The sequence below is a fragment of the Acomys minous genome, assembly GCF_964271855.1.
Source record: "Acomys minous genome assembly, chromosome: 13".
Lineage (NCBI taxonomy): Eukaryota > Metazoa > Chordata > Mammalia > Rodentia > Muridae > Acomys > Acomys minous.
This window is the reverse complement of record NC_140495.1, coordinates 40,217,732-40,244,741: the sequence shown is the minus strand read 5'-3', so window position 1 is coordinate 40,244,741 and position 27,010 is coordinate 40,217,732. Positions and strand designations below refer to the sequence as shown.

General features: G+C 40.2%; 1 protein-coding gene across 1 annotated transcript in view; it reads right to left on the bottom strand.

Annotated features, from left to right (window-relative positions):
- The window catches only part of IMPG1 (interphotoreceptor matrix proteoglycan 1), a gene marked incomplete at its 5' end in the record, with an annotated part of 140,878 nt that extends 125,147 nt beyond the window's left edge, over positions 1-15,731 (bottom strand). Inside the window, 1 exon segment of the mRNA XM_084754326.1 lies at positions 15,665-15,731. Coding sequence (XP_084610452.1) covers positions 15,665-15,731 — 67 coding nt within the window.
- Between the last annotated feature and the right edge of the window lie 11,279 nt (positions 15,732-27,010).

Genomic DNA, 27,010 nt, shown 5'->3' with positions numbered 1-27,010 from the left:
AATCACTAATTATTTCTTTGTAGTGTGTATAAAGAATGTTTAAAAGAAAAAAAACGAAGTCTTGTCGATTATTATCAATGATTTCGTCAGTCACACTCCAGCGCAGATCATTCTCCAATTGCAATGGAAGGTACATTTATACCTAATTCCTAAAGGACTCATTTACAGAGGAAGTAATAGTCATAACGTCATGGAATCAACAAACATAGTACTTTTAATAAACGAGAACTGGCATCTTTTCATTTAAAAATACTCTTTCAAATTTAGAACATTTTGCTATTTTTGTTCAAGAAAATACTTTAATTTTTTAAATTAATTTATTCAGATTACAACTCAATTGCTATCCCATCACTTGTATCCTCCCATTCCTCTCTCCTTCCTGCTTTCACCCTATTCCTCTCCCCCAGGTCTATGACTGAGGGAGACCTCCTCCCCCACTATATGGTCATAGGCTATCAAGACTCATCTTGGTAGCCTGCTTATTCTTTCTTTGAGTGCCACCAGGCCTCTCCACCAAGGGGAGGTGGTCAAATATGGAGAAGCAGAGTTTATGTCAAAGTCAGTTCCTGCTCTCCACATAACTGTGGAGAATGTCCTGTCCATTGGGTAGATCAGAGTAGGGGTTCGATGTTTACTATTGTATTGTCCTTGGTTAGTGCAGTAGTTTGAGCAGACCCCCATGGGCCCTGATCCACCAATCATGATGTTCTTCTTGTAGGTTTCTAGGACCATCTGGGTCCTTCTATTTCCCCATCTCCTATATTTCTCTTACCTAGAGTCTCAGTAGGATGTCCTCACAACTATCCCAACCAATATCCTGGTAAGTGAAGACTTTCGTGGGATATGCCTTTTGGGCTAGTGCCCAATTATAAGTGAATATATACTATGTGATTCTTTTGGCTTCTGGGTTAACTCACTCAGTATGACTATCTCTAGTCCCACCCATTTTTCCACAAATGTCGGGATTTCCTTGTTTTTAATAGCTGAGTAGTATTCCATAGTGTAAATGTACCACAGTTTCTTTATCTGTTCTTCCACTGAGGGGCATTTAGGCTGTTTCCAGGTTCTGGCAATTATGAATAAGGCTGCTATGAACATTCTCAACTTCATATGGAAAAACAAAAAACCCAGAATAGCTTAAAGAAAATGCTTTTAATCATACTAAGAAAAATATGTTTTTGGAGATGAGTTTGTGTGAATCACATATGTGCAGGAGCTCAGAGAAGCCAGCAAAGGGCATTGGCTCCCCCGGAACTGGAGTTACAGGTCGCTGTGAGCTGCTTATCCTGAGTGCTAGGACCAGAGCCTGAGTCCTCTGTAAGAGCAACACAGGCTCTAGCTGCTGAACCATTTCTATCTCTAGAAAACACTTTAAACACATGCTAAACACTTTAAACACCACATCATAAAACCTGCATGCTGAAGTTGAAGCAATGTCTAAATATATCACAAAAATGTCTATTTAAATATCTAGATAAGAGTGGCTTAAAAAAAAGAGTGGCTTTAAATACTTTCATAAAAAAAAGCATAATGTGCTTTGTCGAATATCTATACATGGGCCACAAATGAGTGCGAGGAACAGCAATGAGTGTTTTCCCTGCATGTATGTATGTCTGTGCACCACTTATGTGCGGATGCCCCTGGAGTTTAGAAGAGAGTATGAGATCCCTTGGATCTAGAGTTATAGCTGTGTGAGCCACCATGAGAGTTCTGGGAATTAAACTCAGGTCCTCTGGAAAAGGAGTCAGTGTACTTCCAGCCACTATACAGCTTTTATAAGATGATATTGGAGAATAATTTCGTGACTTTGAAATAGGGATGATATAACCGAAGCATACCGGACAAAACAGCATCCTCAGAAATAAAATTAAAAGGCGTATAAATTCCTATGTTTTTGTTCATGAAATAATTAAGAGAGTAGGAAGAAACGCCAGATAATATTTAAGATAAGGAACCAAAAAGAAATCTTAAAGGGATTCCTCAATCAAAGAAGATAAATGGAATGGAGGGATGGCTCAATGCTTAAAAGCACTGGCTGTAGCGACTTAATGTGCCAGGATGGGTTGGTGGTATTCATGGGGGACCTGCGCCTTCTCTGAGGAGAAAGAGAGGGGAGGTTGGGGGGTGAAGGTTGTGAGGGGGAACTGGGAGGGAGTCTGAAATTAGGATGTAAGTGAATAAATAAAAAAATTTAAAAAGTACTGGCTTGCAAAACTAAGAGATGACAAAGACAGTTTACTGCCTGGTCAGTCACCCATGCTCTTTCTAAATGTTGTAGCATTTGTCTGCACTTCCTACTTAGGTAATAGTTTATTCCTTTTCAAGTCTCTGATAAGGTTGAAGACTAGATAGTCATAGTTTCACAGTTAGGCTTTAGCTGTTTAGGATTCAAAAACGTTTTTTTTTTTAAAGGTTTAGAAAGCTTTTTTTAAGTTGATAAATACAAGATACGATTTAGGTACAAAACTTCAGACTCACCTAGACAGGATAGACAGTATTTTCTTCAAGTTTGCCAAGTAGAAACGAGCTAAGAAAGCATTTTGAATGTAACCTTTATATATGGCCTTCCTGATTGTCTCCTAACTGTTCTTACTGTATATAGTTTATTACAAATAAAGTCCATATGCAAAAATAGTAATGTATTTAAAAAAAACAACACTGGCTGCTTTGCAGAGCACCTGGCTTCAGTTCCCATCACACATATGGAGACTCACAATGGTCTGCAACTCCAGTTCTACGGGATCGATCCAGTGCCCTCTTTAGGTTTCTACAGTTACAAATATAGCACCCTTACATACACAAAGGTAAAAGACATAAAACAAAAATAAATCTAAAAAAAAAAAACCCCTCAAACATCCTCATTAAAAATGGTCAGATCAGGCAGTAGCAAATATGGACAGGGATTTGGGGCAAAAAGAGCCCTTACCACTGCTACTAGGTGTACGGATGATACAGACGTAGGGAAACAGTTTGGCTTTGACTCTACAATTGAAAGCCTATCTACGTCCCTGTAGCTCTTCTCCCAAGGGATACATTGGAGGGACCCTCTTTTCCGTGTAAGGGTTACAGACAAGTGTTGTGTGTATCAGTGAAGCTCATCAACAGGAAAGTGAACATGTAGTATGTTCATTCCAGACCTCATATGGCCTCATATCCCTCTAAGAACACCTTTGTTATTCATAACTTATTATTTTATATTATTATTATTATTTAGGTGTATCCATATTTACTGCCTGTTGGTTATTATTTTCTTTTCCACCATAAATGCCTAAGATGCAAAATGTCAGTGTTATATTATCCATCTAGTGCAAAGATTGTTATAGTCAAGAAAAGGAAAATATACATTTTTTTTCTGCAGTTATTTTTTTAAAAAATTTTCTTTGCTTTGTGCTAATAATATTAGAAACCTATTCCCTAAACCAAGCTTTATATAACACAACATTATTAACTACTTTATTATACCGCACATCAGGCCTCTGGACCAACTCACACCACAGAACTGTGCTTTGGATGTTTTGGCCTCGCTCATCCCTCTCCGACTCTAGATGATGTCATTCTACTTTGTTCCCATGGACTCAGCTTTTACTATTCTCCGCATAAGTGAGTCATACAATATTCTTTCTTCATCTGACACATATCCTTAACATTTGCTAAACTCACTCCCTGAAAATGTGCACACGCCTAAGCTCTTATGTGAAATGGCAACACGATGCGATACACATCTTCCACAATTTCTGTCCTGATTCTGCTGGTCATTCACCATTTGTGGATGGGCATCTAACTTGTGTGCACGCCTTGGCTACTGTGAAGAGTGCTGCCATAGGCATGCGGAGGGCAGGCATGTGTGTCAAGTGTTGGCTTCAACTCGGTGTAGATGAAAAGCCAGAAGGATACGTGTGTCATGGCAATTCTAGCTTTAGTCATCGACTCGCTACTGTTTTTAAAATGGAGAGGACCAGTTTACGTTTCTGCCACCAGTGTGCCAGAGTCTCTTTTCTCCACATCCTCATCAGCCCTTGTTTTGTCTTGTATTTTTGACAGTTATGTGACTGGTGTGAAGTTTTACCTCAGTGCCCCTTGTGCTCTTACCTCCATCATGAAGGGTCGTGTTGGGCTCTTTCTCATGATGGCCATTTTAATGACTTTGGAAACATCCATTAAGGCATTTTTTTCTATTTTAAAATGAGGCTGTATTATTTAGTGTTTTTTTTGCTAAATAGTTATGTAAGTTCTTTAACAATTTTAGACATTTACTCATTTCTGTGTATATGGTTTGCTGATATTTTCTTTCAGTTAATAGGCTATTTTTGTTCCCTTTGCTTTTCAATTTGATATAATTGGATTTGTCTGTTTTTGTTTTGTTTTCTGAGCTAATGTTGAGGTATGCCTCCTTCCAAATCAGAATCCTTTCTAGGGTAAAGTAAAGACATCTCCTCCTATGATTTCTTCAAATAATTTTATGTCAGATCTTTTATGTTTTCAGTGCCTTTGAGTTGACTTTTGTGTGTATGCTATGAGATGAAGGCCAGCTACCTTTTGCGTACAATTTCAGCCTACCCTCTCTTGGGGCTAGCTCTTCAAAGCCTTTGATCCCCCTATAGGAGACACAAATCCATGGCTCCCTTAACACACTTATTGGATCTCACTTTTCTTGCCCTAGAATGATCTTTTGGTGCTAAGGACTCTCATTATTCATGGATTAACTCATGGGAAATTCTATGTAAACTGTCAACACTTTTTGGGAAAACAGAGGAGATCGATGGGACTTGACCTCTGGAAGTCCTCAGCCTCTTCCCTCATGTGGCAGTCCTGTTATTCTCTAGTTCTGTGGCCTCTGTGGATGGTTATGTGGAATCAGCACTCATCTGAATCTTTAGAAAGGATCTTATATACTGCTTCATTTACTATTTTCTTTGGTTTCTGGTTCCATGAAAATGTACTTTCCAAGTAAGAGCTTTGACTCTTCACAGAGACATTTATGAATGACACATGAAAAAATATTAAAATGTTTTATAGCTTTGGTATATGTCTTTCAAATAAGAAGACCCAAACAAAACAATGGCTCTAGCAAGAACTTGAACTGTCTATGTAGAGCCACAAAGAAAGAAGACGACCCAACACAAAGAAGTCAGATGACATTTCTGACGTTTCTGCCACCAGTGTGCCAGAGTCTCTTTTCTCCACATCCTCATCAGCCCTTGTTTTGTCTTGTAAATACCCCCATGGTATTTTGGGGGTATATGTTGTGTAATGAGTAAACAATGGTAAATAAAGTTCATATATTCCATTATTATCATTTACACCTATCTCTAGCATTTTTTAGAACTAGAATATCTTATTAACTTTAGTCACAATATATATTATGACTCCCATATGTATCTCTCCTATATAAGAGGAAATTTATGCCTTGTCTTTGAAAAATATCTCCAATACCTTGATCCCTGCAATGTGCCAGCCCCTGGTAACTGCCACTTTGCTGTCTACCTTGGAATCCACATAGATTCCCCATAGACAGCTAAGCATTCACATTTTAGTGCCTGGCTTGTTTCACTTAAAATAATGTTTTCTAGATTTATCCACATGGTTGCAAATGTCATGATTTCCTTTTTTTTGTACCAATGAATAGTATTCTGTCAAGTGAATATACCACTTTTATTCATCTGCTCATCTACTGATGGAAATATAGGTTGCTTCATGCCTCTTAAACATGGCTGCGTAGGTGAACCACCTAGACAGTTTGAACAATTATTCCATCTTGGAACCATCTTTGACGAGTGAAAGCGTAATCTTCAAAGGTCGAGTCCAGCATTGATGTTAGTTCTTTCCCTACTACTGAAAACCACGACATGAACCCCTTTTGTCCAGCACAGGGAGAATGGCAGGGCAAGGTCTTGTGGGAGCTGGATTTAAAAACCACAGGGAGTGGGCAAGAATAACATTAGCAAAAACTGGTTGCCTCAGAGTGATTGAGTTCTCTTTGAGACAAAAGAGAATGAGAGGCCTTTGGATAGAGTCAGAGGCCCTTTGAAGTAGGATGAGACAGACCAAATGACTTCAGTCTTCTCGGCAGGTGGGATGGGTGATGATGTAAAGAGGGTAGTCATCAAAGCGGTTTGGAGAGTCAGCCTCAGTGAGTGTTGCTGCAGCAGATGCCTCACTGAAAGTGTCAGCGCTTTGAGACAGACCCACAGTCACTGTTCCTATTACTGTAAAAGTGAGTAATATGTGACTTTGAGCAGAGTGCCTGGGTCATGTGTAGTGAGCAACAGAGTTTTTCTGTGAGGAGTCAAGTTCTCCTTCAGGGACTTTGCTCTTAACTGAGCTGTGGGCTCAGCTTATGAGAAAGAGGGACAACAGGCTGTAGGCTCAGGGTGAGCGGGAGGGTTGAACATAACTGGGCTAGTGCAGGGGTCCTCAAACTGTCTAACGACGTGACCCATTAAGACAATTCCTCATGTGGTGGCGGCCCACAGCCCTAAAACTATGCTCCTTGCCAATTCACGACTGTACCTTTGCAACTTTTAGGAATCATGATGTGTGTTTTCTGGTGGTCTTAGGCGACCCCTGTGAAAGGGTTGAAACCCACAGGTTGAGAATGGGTGGTCTAGGAGCTATCAGGGAGTTAGAGGCCGGATTAAGATGGGATAGCTTATTGGGTCCAGGCAGGGCAATAGTGCATGCATGTTTCATGGAAGCTCTCGGCTTTGTGAGCTCTCTAGTGACAACTGCCAGCTCAAGATTGAGACTATATGTTCTCAGGTGAGGTGACGAGGCACAGGGGCTAATAAGTTTCCCTTTCAGGGACAAGAGGCCTGTTGAGAAGGATTTAAAAAATGAGCAGAGCACGCTGGGTTCACGTGACGCACACTGGTGAGCTCCAACGGGGAGAAGAAAAGAAATGACCAAAAGGAAATAGGTCAAAATTTCATATCTCTAGAAGTAAAGCTGCACTGTATATGTGGAAGGGGGAAGTGTTAGGGTTCGGATGGAGGGAGGGGGTCATTTTGGGTTTTAAAGAACATTTTTCTACTATGTTCATAGCCATTAGACAAGTGACTTTAGGATGGGACTGCCTAGTACGCACTTAAAATAGCACTGTGAGGATTCAAAACATTGCAACTCCTTTAAAAAGAATATTAGGAGTCACTAGATAGGAACTTCCATTCTCAGAGCAGACCTGAGAGATATTACGGTATGGGTGGACTTGGAGGATTTGGCCATCAGGGTGGGCTTGAAGGTTGTGACCTGTAGGCTTAAGGGATGTGGTCATAAGGGTGGGGCCCTAAGAATGTGATATTAGTTCTGAGATTAGTTGTGAAGGCAGGTAATAAAAATGGCCCAGAACCATGCACTCGTTGTAACAGAGAAAGTTCAGCTTTTGAATTAATAATACTAATAATAACAATAACAATACCACCACACTAGCTTCATTCTTCATGCTGTGGTAAGGGTATTATTGAACTAAACAGGCACAAGAGAGGACTGGTCACAGCTGAGGTCTTTCTCACATCAAATGGATTTAGGCATATTAATTTGCTGTCTGCCTTAGATTTCCAACCACAGACAAACATATTGCCTGTTACCCACTGAACTCCTAGAAGGAAGACTAATTAAGACGCTATGAGTTCCTACTGGGCAATTCTGCAAATCTAAGTAACAGCTAACATGCGTTAACTTGGTTCCTATCAGCAAAGTGTTTTGATCAGGTCTGAACTGATCTGAGAGTACGCTGAGTTAACCACAGTGCCAGTCTGCTTTGGAGTTCAGCCTCACTGAGCGCAAATTGCTTATAAACGCAGCAGGGCAAACCTCAAAACAGATGCACTAGCCCAACACATGCTATTTTCTGTGTGGAGTTAAAGCCCTTGAAAAGTGGAAACTTTTTTTTTTTTTAATGAATTTTGAGGTCTTGACCTCTTCACCAAATTCCTTTTCATTTGGCATCCCTTAATTCTTCTTCTGGGGCAATTAGGGAAAGAGTGGGAGTGGTGAAGACACTGAAGATGGATAAAGGCAGAAAACCATGCGGGAATGAACTCAGATGGGTTTGCAAAGGCATGCAGAAAGATGCCGTTTCCTCAAAACAGATTTACCACAGATAGGGAGATAGCTATCTGTGAGTACAAAGCCACTTAGAGGCAGCCGTACCCACTCTTAGCTCCTTCAGGTTCTTGGAACATTTGTTATGCTTGGAAGTTAAGTATGCAGGTAAGAGCGCTCTCAATAAAGGATGAAGGTATATGCTGCAGTTCCAAGCTCCACAGGCGCTTTGCGTATGTGAATTTTCATTGCCCTGCTTATGCCACTCATCCTCGCCAACTCATTGTGACATGTTGCTTCCATGCGCAGGTTGCCTCAGGCCTGTCACAAAGAGCACACCATCTTCCTTACCCATATAGTTCCACCTGACTTGGTACTCCTGTCCTGTGAGGCCGGGCTTCTAGTCTTGGGTGAAAGGGTCTTTGCTTGTGAGCTGAGATTACATGGTTGCTGGGACTAGCCACTCTGGGAGATTAAACCTCATGCTCTGCTCGGAAGCTTTTCCTCCTTTCAAAAAAAAAAAATCTGATTTGTATTCATTCTTCTAAGGTTTTGGAAACTCAGTTCCCTTTCCACAACTGCACATATGTCTGTCATTTTCTCAAGCTAGAAGAGGCAGTGCGGGGTGGGGTGGGGTGGAGACTTGTCACACAGGAGTCTGAGGCTTCACAGTGCAACAGTGAGGTTTGCCGTTAGCCCCTTTCTTAAGCTTATTGCAAACACAAGCGCTGAGTGAAGTATAATGCGAACTCAGAAGCCTTGCTAAAAAAAACAAACTTTGTTTCTGACATGAATTATTTGACAGCAGTATAAAACTTGAAAGAAATGATTATGGCAGCGAGGCTCGTAACGTCTGAATTTCCAAGGATGCTCAGCGTGCAGACAGAACTGGCAGCTCTGTCTAGCTTCCAAATTCAATGGTCCTTTACTGCGATCAGCAGTGCAGCCATAATGGGCACACCCAGCAGCAATTGCCTTTTGTTTTTAAAGCAAGCACAGGATCTTGTAAATAGTTTCAGATGTGTCACCATTGTTGGTTCAGTTGACCATCAAAACCTTCAGTTTACACAGCCTTGATAGTAGGGACATTTTGCTTATAAATTAGTTCAACAGCAAACAAGTCTGCCTTGAAACCTTTTTGAGTTCCACTGTCCAGACACGAACACAAAATACGGTAGCTGAAGTTAATGTGACTGCCACTGGGCAGCCATCTCAGGAATACAAATGATGCCATGTTCTCTGTTAATGGAGTTCCAAGGAGGCAAAAATGCCTTCCCGGATAATTTTATGAAATGAGAATGTTCCCAGTAGTGTAGGATTATCAAGAAGTGGAGTTTCTTCTAATGCAAATTTCCTGACATTTCCAGCTACTAAAATAATTATCCTACCTTGGTGGACTAATAATAACTTAGTTAAAGGTTTCATTTAATGTAATCAAATGTAATGTGCAAGGCATGTGCTAAGATAAACACCATTTCCATTCTAGGACACGCCGAGGGAAGATTTTCTCTCCCCTTCCTCCCACACACTGAATGTCACAGGCAATGGATTGAAATTATTTATGAGAAATGAAAAGGTGCACAACGCGTGCCTTGCATAGTCAGATGAGCCTGCACCCCCTTCCTTGTCAAGGAGACTTCCCGCTAAAGAAGTAGCTAGTCTTTAAAACTTTGAATGGTCTTTTGTGCTAAAACAATTTCAGTTAATGAACGGTTTGAAATCCACCCCCCCCTTTCAATTCCTATGGAAAAACTCCATGCAAAAACTGCAAAGCTTACAAGGATTCCTTTTGAAATGAGGGCATACTTTTGAATGCATTTTGTGTCTACCACATCTTTGGGTGCACCGTGAACACACTGCGGAATAAAATTGAAAAGAATCACTCAAGGGCATAGAAAACTCTTTAAAAGCAATTTGTTAATAGGAATCGAATGCCATAAACTGTTCATATGTCTTTGAGTCAATAATTTTATGCGGTGAATTTATGCTGAGTCTTGAATTGAGTAACTTACACATAGAGGTACTTATTGCAATTACATGCGTGATTAAAATAGTTAGAAAAACCTAGTTCTCTTTTGTTGGGTATTCAGGAAATCAAACCTTGACATATCTATTGAAACATTATGTAGATATTTAAACAAGGCTAGAAAAAACTAGATAGTGGTATTTCTGTGTTGCTATTTCTCACTGTCAGGACAAGATGGATGGTGGTCAGGAACAGCCGATTGCTCCTGTGGGTGTTGAGCCCAGTGGTTTATCAGGCATGCATCTTCCTCCACCACCCTCAGCTTGAATTTGAGAAACATCAGGTCCAGCCAATGTACCAGGCTCTTTTGTATTTTGTTCCAGAAGTGCTAAAATGGTTTTAAAGGTTTTTATTTTGTTTTTGTAAACCTATCCCATTTTGAGTTCTTTTTGTTGCTACTAAATATGTATGGTTCTTTTTTACCCTTTCTAGAGAGTTCTCTTTTGTTTTAATTCTTGTTTTTTTTTTTTTTAAAGAAGAAAGTTGAAGATAACTTTCTTGTTTTATTTATTTTTCCTAACAGCTTGTTATCACTGGAATCAAAGCGGAAAAGCATCTTTTAGTTTAAGTTTCATTTGTACGTCATTAATAAAAGACACTTTGTTCAGAAAAAAAGACACAATTTTAATAAATCTCTCAAAAGCCTGTATAAAATTCCTTGAAGTGGAAGAATAAATATGTAAAAATCACATAAGCATGCTGAGAAAAAAAACCCTAGAAAATACATAAAGGTACCCATGGAGGAGGCTGGGTTTTCATAGACATACCATAGATGATTAAACATCTCCTTTTCATCTGTGAGTGGTTGCCAATCAGAGGTGGCTTCTGGATAAGAGCTGGGGCTTGTCCTTGGCATACAAACCACTCTTAAGGGCAACCCCCATGCCTAGTAGTAGATGACCCACACAAACCAAATTCAGATGCATCTTTAGAGGTTCTTTCTCAAAATGCTTAGTCAGAGCATTTATTTATTTATTTATTTATTTATTTATTTATTTATTTATAACCTTAGAGGTCGTTTGCATACGTGTGTGTGTGTGTGTGTATGTGTGTGTATGCGCATGCGTGTGTGTGTGTACATATATGTGTATATATAAAAATAATATTTTTGTGTTTTTATGGGATTCCTGTATGTGTTAAAGTGTATGTGTATTCATCTACTTGTGTTTTCATGCCTTTTCTGTGCCTCTTTTATATTTTTTGTTTTGTCTTATTCTGTTTTACTTTGCTTTTGTGTTTAATTTAATTTAATTTAATTTAATTTTTATTTGAATATCTGTTTACTTTCTCACCAGAGACAGAAATGTGTGGATTTCAATGGGAGATGAGGTAGGGAAGATCTCAAAGGAGTTGGGGGAGGGAAAAATCATAATCAGAACCATATGAAAAATTTATTTTTAATAAAAGAAAAATAAAAAGCTATTATCCTGTCTTCAGAAGTGGAACTTGAATTTAGTGCAACATCCAGATGCTGAGCCACATATTTCCTTGTAGCAAATGGAACCCTTCCTTTTTCTTCTCAAACAGCATTAGGTAAGTATCCTCATGGTGGTTAATTAGTCACAAACAAGAGGCAAGATTGGCTGAAGACACATAAAGTCCAGTCAAGATACAACTCACTTATTGACAGATATGAAGTTCTTGTGCAATTAAAAACTCCAAAGCTAGAAACATGCTAGGAAATTTCCGATGTAATCAGAGCACACTGTTTCACAGAAGTAGGTATAGAACAAATTGTAGGTTTGAGGAACACTTATTCATGTAACTTGCTGTATATAATTATACTCTTTGTAATTGTGTTTAGTATCTGACATGTTATGTATTAAATGAGAAAAATAGTTCAATTAATAAATGAAGTCAATTCAATAATCAAAGCCCAGAGCTGCTGTGCCTGGTCAGGATTACCAAACACCAGTGTGCCTTTACAAGATGAGGCTGAGACTGTCTTGGAGGAGTATCACTTGCTTCTATTTGCAACTTTTAAAGTACATTTAAATATTTATATAAATTTGACACTCAAGAAAAGACAAACAATCTTCTCTTTCAGCTTGAGTAGCCAAACATGAAGGGAACTCGGGTACAAATTTTGCCCAGGTTTTAAAAAATCTCCATATCTAACCACAGGAAAGTTGAATAGATATCAATAACACAGGATCACAGATACTTTGTCTTAGAAATATAACTATTTATGTCTTTATTCCTTAGACACCTTAAAAACAGTTTTAAATTTTAATGTACACTACAGAAACATTTTAACTTTATCCTTAAAGAAAGAATAGAAGATATCAGAAGATGGAAAGATCTCTCATGCTCATGGATTGATAGGATTAAGATAGTAAAAATGACCATCTTACCAAAAGCATTTTACATATTCAATAAAATTCCCATCAAAATTCAAGTACAGTTCTTTACAAAATTTGAAAGAGTGACTTTAAACTTAATATAGAAAAATAAAAAAAACCCAGAATAGCTAAAACAATCCTCTCTAATCAAAGAACTTCTGGTGGTATCACCATCCTTGATTTCAATAGATATCAATAACACAGGGATAAATAACACAGCTGATGAACTACAGAGCAAATGGAATAAAAACTGCATGATATTTGGATAAAAACAGACAAATAGATCAATGGAATTGAACTGAAGCCAAGAAATAAACACACACACCTATGGACACTTGATTTTTGACAGAGAAGCCAATAACCATACAATGGAAGAAAACAAAGCATCTTCAGCAAATGGTACTGGTCCATATTTATCACCCTGTACAAAACTCTAGTCCAAGTGGGTCAAAGACTTCAACATAATACCAGCTACACTAAATCTAATACAAGAGAAAGTGGGGGAAGAGCATTGAACTTATTGCTACAAAAGACAGCTTTCTGAACAGAACACCAACAGCTCAGATTTTAAGATAAACAATTAATAAATGTGACCTCATGAAACTTAAAAGCTTCTTTAAGGCAAATGACACTGTCAACAGAACAAAATGACAGCCTAAAGTTTGGGAGAAGATCTTCACCACCCTAAATAATGATAAGGAAATTAAATACCACCAAAGCAAATAATCCAATTAAAATATGGGGTATGGAGCTAAACAGAGAATTCTCAACATAGGAGTCTAATGGCTGAGAAACACTTAAAGAAATATTCAGTGTCCTTAGAGAAATGCAAATCAAAACAATCCTGAGGTTCCATCTTATACCTGTCTGAAAGGCTAAGATAAAAAGTCATTGACAGAACATGTTGGTTAGGATGTGGAACAAGGGGACCATTCCTCCATTGCTGTTGAGAGGTCAAACTTGTACAACCACTGTGGAAAGCAATCTGGTGCTTTCTCAGAAAATTTGCAATAGATCTACCTCAAGACCCAGATATATCACTCCTGGGCATATACCTGGAAGATGCTCCACCATTTTACAATGGCTTTTGCTCAACTATGTTCATAGCAGCTTTATTCATAATAGCCAGAATCTGGAAACAACCTAGATGTCCCTCAACTGAAGAATGCATAAAGAAAATGTGGTACATATACACAATAGAACACTACTCAGCTATTAAAAACAAATACGTTATGTAATTTGCAGACAAATGGATGGAACTAGAAACAATCATCCTGAATGAGTTAACCCAGACCCCAAAAGACACGCATGGTATGTACTCACTTATAAGTGAATATTAGCCATAAAGTATAGTGTAACCGTGATACAGTCCACAGACCCAAAGAAGCCAAGGAGTTCCCAAGGGAAGATGTTTGGATCTCACTCAGAACAAGAAAAAAAATTCCTGAAGTAGATGGAGAGAGAGAACTGGGTGGGAAATGGGGTGGAGAGTTTAACAAGTGGGGATCAGGTGTTCAGAGAGTGGAGGAGAGTGGGTGTGAGGAAGGGCTGGAAGAGAGAATAGAAATAAGTATGTGGGGGACCTTCTAGGACAGGAGAGGCTCCTGGGAGTCTATGGGGGTGACAATAGCTGAGACTCCAAGCAGAGGGGGTTAAGGAGCATTAAGGTGCCATCTTCTGTAGCCAGGTAGGACTCCCAGTGGAAACAAGAAGACAGCAACCCACCCATAAAACTTTTGACCCAAAAGTTATCTTGTCTACAAGTAGTGTAGGGGATAACAAGGGAGCAGAGATGGAGAGAACGGCAAACCAATGACTGGCCCAACTTGAGACCCACCCAATGGGAGAAGCCAGCCCCTGTCATTATTAATGATATTCTGCTACGCTGATGGAAACAGATACAGAAGACCCACAGCCAAGAATAGGCCACCTCAGGGGAATTCTGTGGAAGAGTAGGAAGAAGGATAGAGGGAACCACGGGGAAGATCTACAGAGTCAACTGTCCTGGGCCCATGGGGACTCAGAGTCTGAACCACCTACCAAAGAGCATGCTTGGACTGGGCCTCCCTACCCACGTGTAGCAAATGTGCAGCATGGTCAACCTGTAGGTCCTCTAACAATGGGGATAGCGACTGCCTCTGTCGCTGTTGCCTGCCGCTGGATCCCTTTCCCCTTGCTGGGCTGGCTTCTCAGGCCTCAGTGGGAGAGGAATTGCTTAGTACTGCTGTGACTTAAGGTACCAGGGTGGGCTGATATCTCTTGGGGTCCTTGTTTCTGACAGAAAGGAGAGTGGGAAATGGGAGGGAGAGGGCCTGAGGGTGGCACTGGGAGGAGAGGAGGTAGGGGGGCTGGGATCAGGTTGCAAAGTGATTAAATAAATAAATGGGGGAAAAAAGACGAACTAACATTACTGATTACTAACATCTTTTAAAGATGGTGTATTTGCAAATAGTCTTATCCTTAAGGCAAAGTCAAACTTTCTCCAATGAGTTTTGAAAAAGGCATTGTTTTCCCCAAATAAACCTGTTTGTAGCTTGCTTTAGTTTCAGATTCAGCCGAAGGATTATCATAAGGACTGACACTGCTGAGAACTTTTCACTCACCCAGCTTCAAGACCGACCAAACGTCTAAGATGATGGCTTTACACACTGAAGATGAACAGCACACACTACCTTCCAGGGGAGGTGACTTTAGTTTGTGTGTAGGCAAGAACTATATTTGATCTCATCACTGTCCTCTTAAATATTATTTTCAATTTTGGAGTATACTTTCTACATCCGTATTTGAAGAACTGGTTCCATGGGCCCTATTACTATTGATACTAATGATGAGAATTCTCATTAAATGTCTTATAACAACAAATAAGATACATTCACCTTTCCCATTTTATTAATTAGAATTGTATTTGGAACTGTGTAATAACATGAAGTAGTTATTCAACTATCATTTCTGATACTCATATTCAATAAAATAATTAATCATTAAGCAATTTTCAATACTGAAAGTAGGCAGAATTATGAGTTTCTATGATTACATGCCCTTTTCACTTCCTTTATAAATGTCCTGAAACTCATCATGCATTTTACTTGTTCTTTTGAGATAGGATCTCACTAAGTTGCCCCAGCTGGGTCTTGAAGTTTTGATTCTCCTGCCCCTGTCTTCTGACATGCTAGCATTAGAGGTACATATTGCTAAGCCTGGATTTAGGAAAGAAAAAAAAAAAAAAAGAAACCAAACAAGCATTTCAATAACTTACCTTTGATTCCTTGAACTTGGAGAAAAATCCAAAAAACAAAGAAAGCATGTTTGATTTCCAAATGCATTCTGCTTTTGCGCACTGGTGACTCCGAAGGATCACACAACGATACCAAATTACATTTAAAGAAACAAAATGCCTGACATGTGAAAAGCAATTAGATCTAGGTGTCCGCTGATTGCAGATGACCTCGCTGGCCTACCCTGTGAAGGTGCTAATTGGGGAAGATCTCGGAGCAGGTCTGTCTCTGGATAATCTGCTTATCTCCCCTCAGGTGTAATCTCGGTTTAGGGGCCAGCTGGTGCAGCCCTTATCTTATTAACCTCTGGAGGAACATCTGTCAGCCTGCTCCAGGACCCCAATGCTAGTACTCTCACACACACACTCCCTTCTCACTTACCTGACACAGTGACACAGAGAGCTGGTGAATGTCCTTCCAAAGGCAGAGGAGGCTGACAACTGAGGCTTTCTTTCAGAGGCCTGCCCCAGGAACACCCCACTGAGGCCTTCATTGCTATTCCCAGAGCGTAAGGTCTTTAACACACGCTGTTTTCCACAGACAACAGAGCTGTCTCCTTTCCACTCTAAATGCTGCTTTACAGAAGATTTTGTATCTGATGTGACATACAGGTGATTTTTAATTTAACTTTAAATTTGTTACGAGCCAAATGTAAAAAGTCAATGCGTTCCTGTAATGTCTGGAAAACGTAGCTACCGGGCCTTCTACAGACTTCCTTCCAAGAACGACTATTAAAAAATATTTTTAATTACAAGTGTATGTGGGAGGGGTGTGTGCTGATGGGCACCAATGCCTGTGGAATGCCTAAGAGAACATCTGATTCCCTGTATGTAGAGTTGCAGGTGGTTGTACGTTGCCTGCTATGGGCGCCGGGAAATGAACTTGGCTCCTCTGGGAGAGCAGCGAGCGCTCTTAACCACTGGGCCGTCTCTGTAGTCCAAAGAACCGTCCTTCAACTAGTTTTTCTGGTGTCATTCGTACTTCTTTCTCCTCATCCCCTAAAGCCCCAGCACTGGAGAGTGACCTCACGTCGTCCTTTAATCACGCTACACAAATGTCCTACCACTGAAGCTTCTTCCCCACGCCCTCTTACCTGTACCTTGAAATAGTCTAAGTCTATAACTAATCTGACGTTCTCATTTTGAGGTGTTATCAAGCAACAGATACTGAGAATCTCGCTCCTCCTGCACACGGCCGTTCCACTCAAGTAAGCATGTATTTACCTTGTCCTTCCTACCTTCGGCCTCAGTATCAAGTGTTTTTTAGTCTATTAGACATTTAGTTTTATGCTAATGTGACTTTGTAAGCGGTGCTGAACCTTGAGGCTGCAGTGAGTGACAGGTATGAAGCGTTTGTATTAGCTACATCCATAGATTATTTACATACTCCAAAACACAGGGTAAGTCCTGCTATTAATATCTTTACAGTGGTAGGGTTTGAACTCAAAGAATCTGGTCCAAGAGTCTATATTTTAAACTGGTATATGGTATTTCTCTGTATTTATGGGATTTAGGGCAGTATTGATCATATCAGGGTAATTTACACATGAATAACCTTGGAGAGTTATCATCTCTGTGTGCTGGAAAGCGATTTTGAATGCTTTTTTGAATAATTATGTAATTAATTATTGTCAGCCATAGTTACCTTAACATAGTATAGAACATTAGCTTATTTGTGCTCTGGGTTCCTCCTAACCATCTCTCTTAGACACCCCCTCCTCTTTGCCTCCCAGACTCTGTAACTGTTCTCTTTTCAGCTTCTATGAGATTTTATTTTGTTTTGTTTTTGCTTCTGCATGCAGGCGACAATGCAGTATTTGTCTTTCTGCCTGACTTATTTCACTAACTCAGTGTCTGTCGAGCTCACCCATGTGATGATAGGATGGTTAGCTCACCCTCAGATGATAGGATTTCGGTCTTGTTTTAATATGAAGGACGTGTGCCCCAAACCTCTACCTATATTTCCGTGTAGTTGTCTCTCTTGATTTTTTTTTTAATGTTCTGTAGCTGGAGAAATGGGTCAGTGGTTAAGCACATATCCTGCTCTTTCAGGCGACCCAGATTTGGTGCCCAGCAGCATTGTTGGGTGGACAACAACTGTCTGTCAACCCAGCTCCATGGAATCCAACACCTCTGACCTCCAAGGGTACCCACACTCATGTGCAAGTGCGATCACATGTGTACACACACACACACACACACACACACACACACACACACACACATTTAAAAATTAGTAGTTTGTAAGTTACTTGTTTTATACACAAAAAGAATAAATTATCTTCCATGTACTCAAGATGTGAAAATTTTCCCTCCACATAGTCCAACATTCAGGGAACCCGTCTCGCCTGGCTTCCCGAGGCCCTGTGATCTAAACTGTCTAATTTCTTATTGTTCGTAGTGGTTTACATCTGGGGACCTTCTTGTCACTCATCCTGGAATGTCTTTCCACCTCTCTCCTGTGTTGTGTCCCTAGTCTTCTGTACTTGTATCACTGTTTTTTTTTCTTAATTTAAACCCTTCTTTCGACACATGTGCCTTTTGAACTTGAAGCTCATAGAGGAGAAATGCAAGATTTTACACACTTACATGATTCCCATCTACCCTTGAATTTAAACTTTGAATGGGTATAACGCTCTAGGTTGGAGATAAGATTCAGTTATAATGTTGAGGACGTCTATTGTAGTAATTCTAAAACAGTCTTACTATTGCCTCTTTTTCTCATTGTCTCTTGTGCCCTCATACTTAAAACAAATTCCCTTCATGTTCTTTTCTTACAGGTATCCAGAGGTGTTATAAGTGTTTAGTTCTCTTTCACAGATCATGATGATCCTTTCTAAAGAAGATGGCTCTCCAGGTTCTGTAGAATGGTACGGTTTTGCAGCGCTTCTGAAAATAAGACATGTTGGCGCACGCCTTTAATCCCAGCACCCGGGAGGCAGAGGCAGGTGGATCGCTGTGAGTTTGAGGACAGTCTGGTCGACAAAGTGAGTCCAGGACAGTCAAGGCTACACAGAGAGACCATGTCTTGAAAAACAAAAACAAAACCAAGAAAAATTAAGAAAGAAAGAAAGAAAGAAAGAAAGAAAGAAAGAAAGAAAGAAAAGAAAAGAAAACGAGACATGAGCTGGTGTGGAAGGGCAGCCCTCATGTCTAGGAGAAATGCGATGGGGCGCAGCAGAGTAGAATATGACCTACACAGATGCCTCTAAAGTACAGTCATGAGGCTGGAGAGCTGGTGGGAGGTAAAAACACTTGTTTCTCTTTACTGAAGAGCTTTGTTATGCTCCTGTTTCCTATCCTGTTGTAAAGCATCATATTCTAAATTTTTTTAAAAAAAGGAAAACAGCAATAATTTTAAATTATGAAAACAATTTCTACATACTGGGCTTTTTAGTGAAGCATATTACCTGAAGTAATTTTGACGTAGGTTGATTTTCTGTACATGTTTCTTAGGTTATATGTCGCAGATAAGAATATACATATGGTTATTTTGAAATGAGAGTTGTTTAAAATTTTTTTCTTGATTTTAGTACTTCCAGGTTTTCTCCTCATTTTTTAAATTAAGAATTTAGTCACTAATGTTGACAGCTGCCAATTAGGAAGCAAACAAGAATGATAAACATTCATAATCCCTGAAAAGATGTTTTTGGAGGCATCAGGTCCTTCTCTAAGTACTGTGAATTTAATTATGGGTCACTGCAACTAATTCAGAGGTTCTTCTTCAGGCTGGTTGACTGTCAACTGTAATTACATATTCTCAAAGAGGTAAGCTTCCTCCTTCAACTTCTGCCAGAATTTCAGTGGTGCCTTTAAAACATACAAGGTAAGGTGGGAAGGTCACATGTATTCCTTCATCGGCAATCAGTAGACACAGGTGAGATATGACTGCCAAACTGAATCAGTAAGTAGCACAAAAGAGTGAAATAGGTACAATGTTTGAGTTGCTGCTGAGCAACAAAATTGTAATTAGGTAGCCTTTGTGTGTTGTGTCATGTCATATCTTGCCAGTACTGTCATGAGTCATCTCCTAGTTTCATTTCCATATTACAGACTTGGAAACCGAACACCAGCAACGGCAAGTGGACTATCCAAATGTGTAGCTACTGAAATGGAAACAGAGCCCGTTGCTGAGATGCTAGGCGGAAGTCCACATTGCTGTGAAGATTTCATAGACTGCTTAGAAGATAATTCTGTTTCTGTTGGATGTAATATTCTGCAGATAACTGTAAGTCCACTTGATATTTACTTCTGAGTTTTCCTTGTTGGTCTTTAATTTCATCTATCTAGACATGAGAGCAGGATACTATATCACCCACTGTTGTCTCAGTCCCTTTTAACATTTCATGTTCATTCCTGTTTGCTTTATAAAACAAGAAGCTCCATTGTTTGTTGTGTGTAGATTACAATTATTGTATCTCATTGGTGGATTGTTTCATTTGCTAATATGCCACACTTTCTTTATCTCCTCTGGCTGATTTTAGTTTGAAGTTTATATGTCAGATATCAGGCTGACTGGACCAACCTGTTTTCTGCCTCTTTTCACATAAAATATTTCTTTATCCTTTGCCAATCAGTCACTGGGATCTTTATAAGTAAGATGCTGTTCTTGAAGGGAACAGATGATCAGATCTCGTTTTTATTCCATTTAGACAGTCTCTGCGTTTATATTGATGAGTTTAAGCCATTTATATTTAAGGTTATTTAATCAAGGTTCTCTAATCCCTGTGATTTGTTGACTTTTTCTGTTTGTTAGATTAATATTTGTTCTTCAGTTTTTCCCTTGGGCATGGTAGAATCCTTCTTAGCTCTTTATTATTTAACCATTCCTCTCTTGAATTTATTCTTTCTCCAGTTCCCCTGATTGAGGCAATTTTTCTTTCTCTTCTGTATATTGTATTAATTTATGTATATTTTGTAGTATTGGCTTGGTGGTCGTGGAATGCCTTAGCTTTTGATAATCTTGAAATGTTATTTTCTTCTTAATTTAAAAAGATATCTTAGTTGGGCATTGTGGCACATGCCTTTAATCCCAGCATTTGAGAGGCAGAGGCAGGTGAATCTCTGTGAATTCAAGGCCAGCCTGGTCTACAAAGAAAGTTCCAGGATAACCAGAGATACACAGAGAAATCCTCTTTTGAAAAACAAGCAAGCAAGCAAACAAACAAACAAGATATCTTTGCTGGATTTAGACTTAGCTATCTTGAGTAGAAGTTACTTCTTTTCATGGCTTGAAATACATATCATTCAATGTTTTCCAGGCTTTGTGGTTGTTGATGAAAGAGATCTGACATTATTCTAATATTTTTGCCTTTGTAGGTGAGTTGGTGTTTTTTTTCCCCCTTTCCAGCTTTTTAACTCTGTTTCTTTGATATGTATTTTTGTCATCTTCATTGTAATTTGTTATGTAGAGGTTCTTATTTGGATAAGTCTGTTTGAGGTTCTAAGTGCGTCTTGTGTTTGAATATCTATTATTTTTATGTTCAGGGAATTTTTGTTATATTTTCGAATAGATTTTTCCATGCCTTAGTTTAGTTCCTCTAATCCTACAGATTATTAAGTTTGCTCTCTTGATTCTCAGCTGATGAGATGTATTCTCTGCCACCACCAGTGGAGTTCTCTCCTTATGCACACCCAATCCTGAACCAGCCTCCTGATACATGTACCCTTTGTGACCATTATGAGGAAACCAGAAACTCTCCAAGGAAACGACCAGTGATGAAGATCAAACCTCCAACTTACATCCTAAAAGACAAGAATGACACACTGGACTCATGCTAGGACAGGGTTTCTAAGATATTACAACCTGTCATGTCATTGTCTATCCCTCTTAAACTCTGCTTGCCTCTCTGGGCCTTCCTTCACCCAGAGCCAGTGCCAGATCCATCCAAATCTCCCTGGCCTGTGCTTGTTCCCTGATATCAAGGCCCTTGCTTGGGTAACTCAGTATTTAAACAACAAAATCCTTTAGATGATACCTTATAGCTCCTCTTTAAGTCAAATAGTGTGACAAACTGGTTTCTCTCTGTAGCTGGCTTATCTAGGGGAATCAGTGCCACACTGAAACCTAAAATTGAATATGAAGATTGTCAGAGTTGTATCCTTGTCTGAAGGGACAGCAGCCTGGCTTTCACCCCACTTGCATTTTCATTCCTTTTCTGTGCAGCTGAGGCACAGTTCACTTGGCTTTCTGAATTGTACATTGATATTTCCCACTGTCCTTTGACTTCTTCCCGGATTTCTAAAGCTTTCCCTCTATTTCTATCTTTAGGATAAAGTGTATTTTTCTTCTTTTAAATCTCTCCTCTGCTTGAAATATCTTAGAAATACTCTCTTCTAGCAGGGGGCCCAGGAGTGGAGACCATACAACTTGCTTGACAATGACCCGAGCTTGAGGTCTTCTCCAGATGACCCTGAATGGACAGGAGTTGAATAGCCTGACAAAGATCCAATCCTTCCTGACCCCTGAGCTCATCAGTTGTTGTGACACCACCTGTTACTTTCATAATGGTGGCTTTCACTCCACTCTCCTCTCTCGTTATCTTGATGTGCTCCCCCTCCCTGTTCTTGGTTCTCCTAAAATCACAGAATGCAGAAAGCTAGATGTTCTGCTAAATTCAAGTAATAATACCTGGCCTGCGATTCATGCTTAAGGATAAAAATGTCTCTGATGAGGAAGCAATGTTCATTTGGAAAAAATATAAGAATTGTCCCTTACTAAATTTTCAGTGGTTTATGATTTACAAATGGCATAAGAAAAGCATGAGACATTGAAGAAAGAAATTTCCAGGGCTGAACCTTTGATTAAGCAAAAGAAAAAAAATGCCTATGACTTGGAACTTTAAAGAAAAGGCTTTGGTGGATTCTGAGGAAGGCATAAACCGAGAGTGGAATGGTGAGCAAAGCAGTTTGGGTTAATGATTTGACTTTTATGAAACGATTAGCTGCCACAGATAGCAGAACTTGGAACTGCCATACTAAAGAGCAAAAGATTAGGGTTCTTAAAGAACTTATTAGATCGGAAGCACTTTAAGACGCAGCTACATTTTTGCTCTACTCAAGGAGTCCATAAAAGATGCCTAGCTAGGCATCAAGCTGAGCTTGAAAGATTAACTGCAAGTTGAGGTGATGTCTAGTACTTCTATACAAAAGGCAGCCTAAGAGTACTAATGTCTAGCTGAAAGGAAACTGTAAAAGCTGCACCCTTGGGCCAAAACCAAAACCAGCTGAAGAGTTCAATCATGAGACCTGATAGGCTGTGATCATGTGCTGAGGGATGGGGTCCCCTTCTGTCACAGACCTATGGGAGGGGAATAGGGTGAAAGAGGGAGGGAGGGGGAGCAGGAAGATACAAGTGAGAGAATAAATTACTTAAATAAAATAAAATAAAATAAAAAGAAATAAAATGATGTGCTTTCTTTTGGGGTTAGTGGGGCATAGACATGGGACTTGCTTTTGTCTCCTGAAATTGAGATGAGGTTAAAATAGAATTTTATGCAATGATCATGTGAAATAACTGACTTTACTTCTTTTTTTTCTTTTTTTAAAAAATTTTTATTGAAAAATAAAATCATTCATATTACATCTCAATTGCTATCCCATCCTGTGCATCCTCCCATTCCTCCCTCCCTCCTGCTTTCACCCTATTCCCCTTCCCTATGACTGTGACTGATGGGGACCTCCTCCCCTTGAATATGATGCTAGGGTAACAAGTTTCTTCTTGGTAGTCGGCTATCCTTCCTCCGAGTGCCATCAGCCCTCCCCATCAAGGGGACATGGCCAAATAAGGGGCACCAGAGTTAGTGTGAAAGTCAGTCCCCAGTCTCCACTTAACTGTAGAGAATATTTGGTCCCTTGGTTAGGTCTGGGTAGGGGTTTGATGATGACTGCACATATTGTCCTTGGTTGATGCCATAGATAGAATAGAACCCCTGGGCCCAGATGTGTCTATCACAGTTGTATTTATTTTGCAAGTATTTTATTGAGTATTTTTATGTCAATGTTCATAAGAGAAATTGGTCTGAAGTTTTCTTTTTTTGTTGGGTCTTTGTTGGGCCTAGGTATCAACAAGACTGTGGCCTCATAGAATGAATTTGGTAGAGTTCCATCCATTTCTATCTTTTGGAGTAGCTTGAAGAGTATTGGTATTAGCTCTTCTTTGAAGGTCTGGTTGAATTCTGTGCTGAAATTATCTGGCCCTGGGCTTTTTTCGCTTGGGAGACTATCAATAATTGCTTCTATTTCTATAGGAGAGATAGGACTGTTTAATTGGTTTATCTGATCTTGATTCAATTTTGCAAGTGGAATAGTCTCCCACTATTAGTGTGTGGGGATCGATGTGTGGTTTGAGCTTTGCTAATAGGTCTTTTACAAATGTGGGTACCCTTGCATTGAGGGTATAGATGTTCATAATTGTGATGTCATCTTGGTTGACTTTACCTTTCATGAGTATAAAGTGCCCTTCCTCATCTCTTTTGATTAATTTTGGTATAAAGTCTAATTTATTAGATATTAAAGTAGCTACACCAGCTTGCTTCTTGTGTCTATTTGCTTAGAATACTTTTTCCCAGCCTTTTACCCTGAGATAATGTCTATCATTATGGGCGAGATGTGTTTCTTGGATGCAGAAGAATGTTGAGTCCTGCTTATGAATCCATTCGGTTAGCCTGTGTCTTTTTATTGGAGAATTGGGACCATTAATGTTGAGAGATATTAGTGACCAGTGACTGTTAAGTCCCTTGATTTTGATGTTGGTTGCAGTACAGTACTTATGTGGTTGTTTTTGCCACAGTATAGTTATCTAAATCCCATATAGTTTAGGTTGTACTTTGTCACTTTGTTTTGGAGTTTTCCTTCTATTAACTTCTGCAAGGCCAGATTAGTGGTTAGGAACTGTTTGAATTTGTTTTTATCATGGAAAATCTTGTTTTCTCCATCAATATTTATTGAGAGTTTTGCTGGGTAGAGTAGTCTTGCCTGAAACCTATGGTCTCTTAGGGTTTGCAGGACCTCTGTCCAGGCCCTTCTGGCTTTTTATAGTCTCTGTTGAGAAGTCGGGTGTAATTCTGATAGATTTGCCATTAAATGTTAATTGGCCCTTTTCCCTTGATGCTTTTAATATTTTTTCATTATCCTGTATATTTTGTGTCTTCATTATTATGTGGTGGGAGGAATTTCTTTTCTGGTCTATTCTATTTGGTGTTCTATAGGCCTCTTGTACATTTTTGCACCTCCTTCCTTAGACTGGGGAAATTTTCTTCTGTGATTTTGTTGATGATATTTTCAGGTCCTTGGTGCCGGGCATCTTCTCTTTCCTTAACTCCTATTATCCTCAGATTTTGTCTTTTCATGGTGTCCTTTATTTGTTGGATGTTTTGTGTCAGGAACTTTTCAGATTTAGCATTTTCTTTAATGCTTGTTTCAAGTTCTACCATAGTATCTTCTACTGCCGAGATTCGTTCCTCCATCTCTTGAATTCTGTTAGAGAAGCTTAGGTCTGTATTACTCGCATGCTTCTCTGAGTTCGTTTGTTCCCGTCTTTCTTCTGTCTGTATTTTTTTTATCATTGTTTCCATTTTCATCTTCAGATCTTGAACCGTTTATTGATATCCTTCATCTGGCTGTTTGTGTTTTCTTGAGTTTCTTCCAGTGACTTTCTATGGGCCTTCAGATCTTGAATTGTTTTATTGATTTCAATCATCTGGCTGTTTGTCTTTTCCTGGATTTTTTCCAGTTCCTCTCTATAGGCCTTTTTAATGTCTTCAATTTGTTTGGCTGCATCTTTCTGCATTTGTTTTCAGATATTATTAGTTTGCTCCATTATCATCTTCATTACTATGGATTGGAGGTTATTTTCTTGTATTTCAATTGTGTTTTAGTTCTTAGGGTTGTTTTCATTGGGATAGTTGGGATCTGGAGATGCCATAGATTTTTGGGTTTTGTTGTTTAAGGTTTTGCGTTGACCTCTAGTCATTTTGCTGTCTCTGAAGTTGGGGCCCTGATCCATCCTCTCTGTTCTGCCTGGGCCAACAGGCCCACCGAGCATCCAGAGAGGGAGACAGAGGGTGGGCAGGTGTGACACGCCCTCAGGCACACCTGCTCAGCAGTGGGAAGCCTTAAAGCTGTGGCTGGAGGTGTGACTGCAGCTGCCTGAGACCTTATGTGGGCCCTGGGTCTCTCCAAGGGCTGGTGTGCTTGATATACACTCTCTGTTCCTCCTGGGCCAGCGTGCCCGCAGGTGGTCAGGGAGGAAGACAGGGGGCGCAATTGATGGAAACACCCTTGGCTCAGAGTTCTGGTTTTGTGCTCACGTTGCATTGGTTTCCAGACCCTGAGGCTTTCTCTGGACTTGCAGGTTTATCCAAGATGAGAACCACCTGTTTTCCTGGGCTAGTAGCCCCAGTCTGGAGTTACACTGCCCACAGTTCAGTCTCAGATACCAAGTTCCTGGTTATCACTGGTGGGAACCTGTTCAGCTGTTGGGCAGTGTGCACCCTTCCTCCAGGTTCTTGGATTGGACCATTTGGGTGTACCACTTTAGCGCCGTGTCTGGGGAGGATATCCACAGCTGCTTGGTCCCCTGAGATGGCCCTGGATTTCTCTGTGGACTGGTAGGTTCAGATCCACATTCCCTGTTCCCCCTGGGGCAACGGGCCCACGAATGGTCTGAGAGGAAGACACGGGGCGCAGGTGAGCTAACACCCTCGGCTCTGGTTTTAGGTTTTGCACTCCCGCTCACCTGGACACTGGTCCCTGGGGCTTTCTCGGGACTAGTGGGCTGGTCTGGCATCAGAGCCACCCATTGTCTTGTGTTTTCCCTGGGCCAGTAGTTCCAGCCTGGAGATACACCGCCCACAGTTCAGTCTCAGATACAAAGCTCCAGGTTAACGATGGCAGGCACCTGTCCCACTGCTGGGAAGAGTACACCCTTCCTCTAAATTCTTAGAACAGAAGAGACAAGCTGTAAGCACAGCTTTAGCACTGCAGCTGGTGGGTGTATCCCCACCTGCCTGGTCTCCTGTCGAGCTCTGGGACTCTTTGCAGACTGGTGAGCCCAGAAACACGCTCTCTGATCCCACTGGACTTAGTATGGTCCAGATCTTCCAGACAGCGTGCCAATCACTCCTGTAGGTGGATCACCACGCTAATCACCTCAGTAGGCGGGGCCTTGTTTTTGCTTCTGTTTACCCACTTGAGTGGCTGCAGGCCTGGTGGCTGCTCTTCAGGGTGGTCCGTGCTCTCTGTATGGGCTCTGAAACTTTCTGTGGGTTCCCAGAAATACGCTCTGTTCCCACTGGGCCTAGTGTTGTCCATATTTTCCAGGCACCA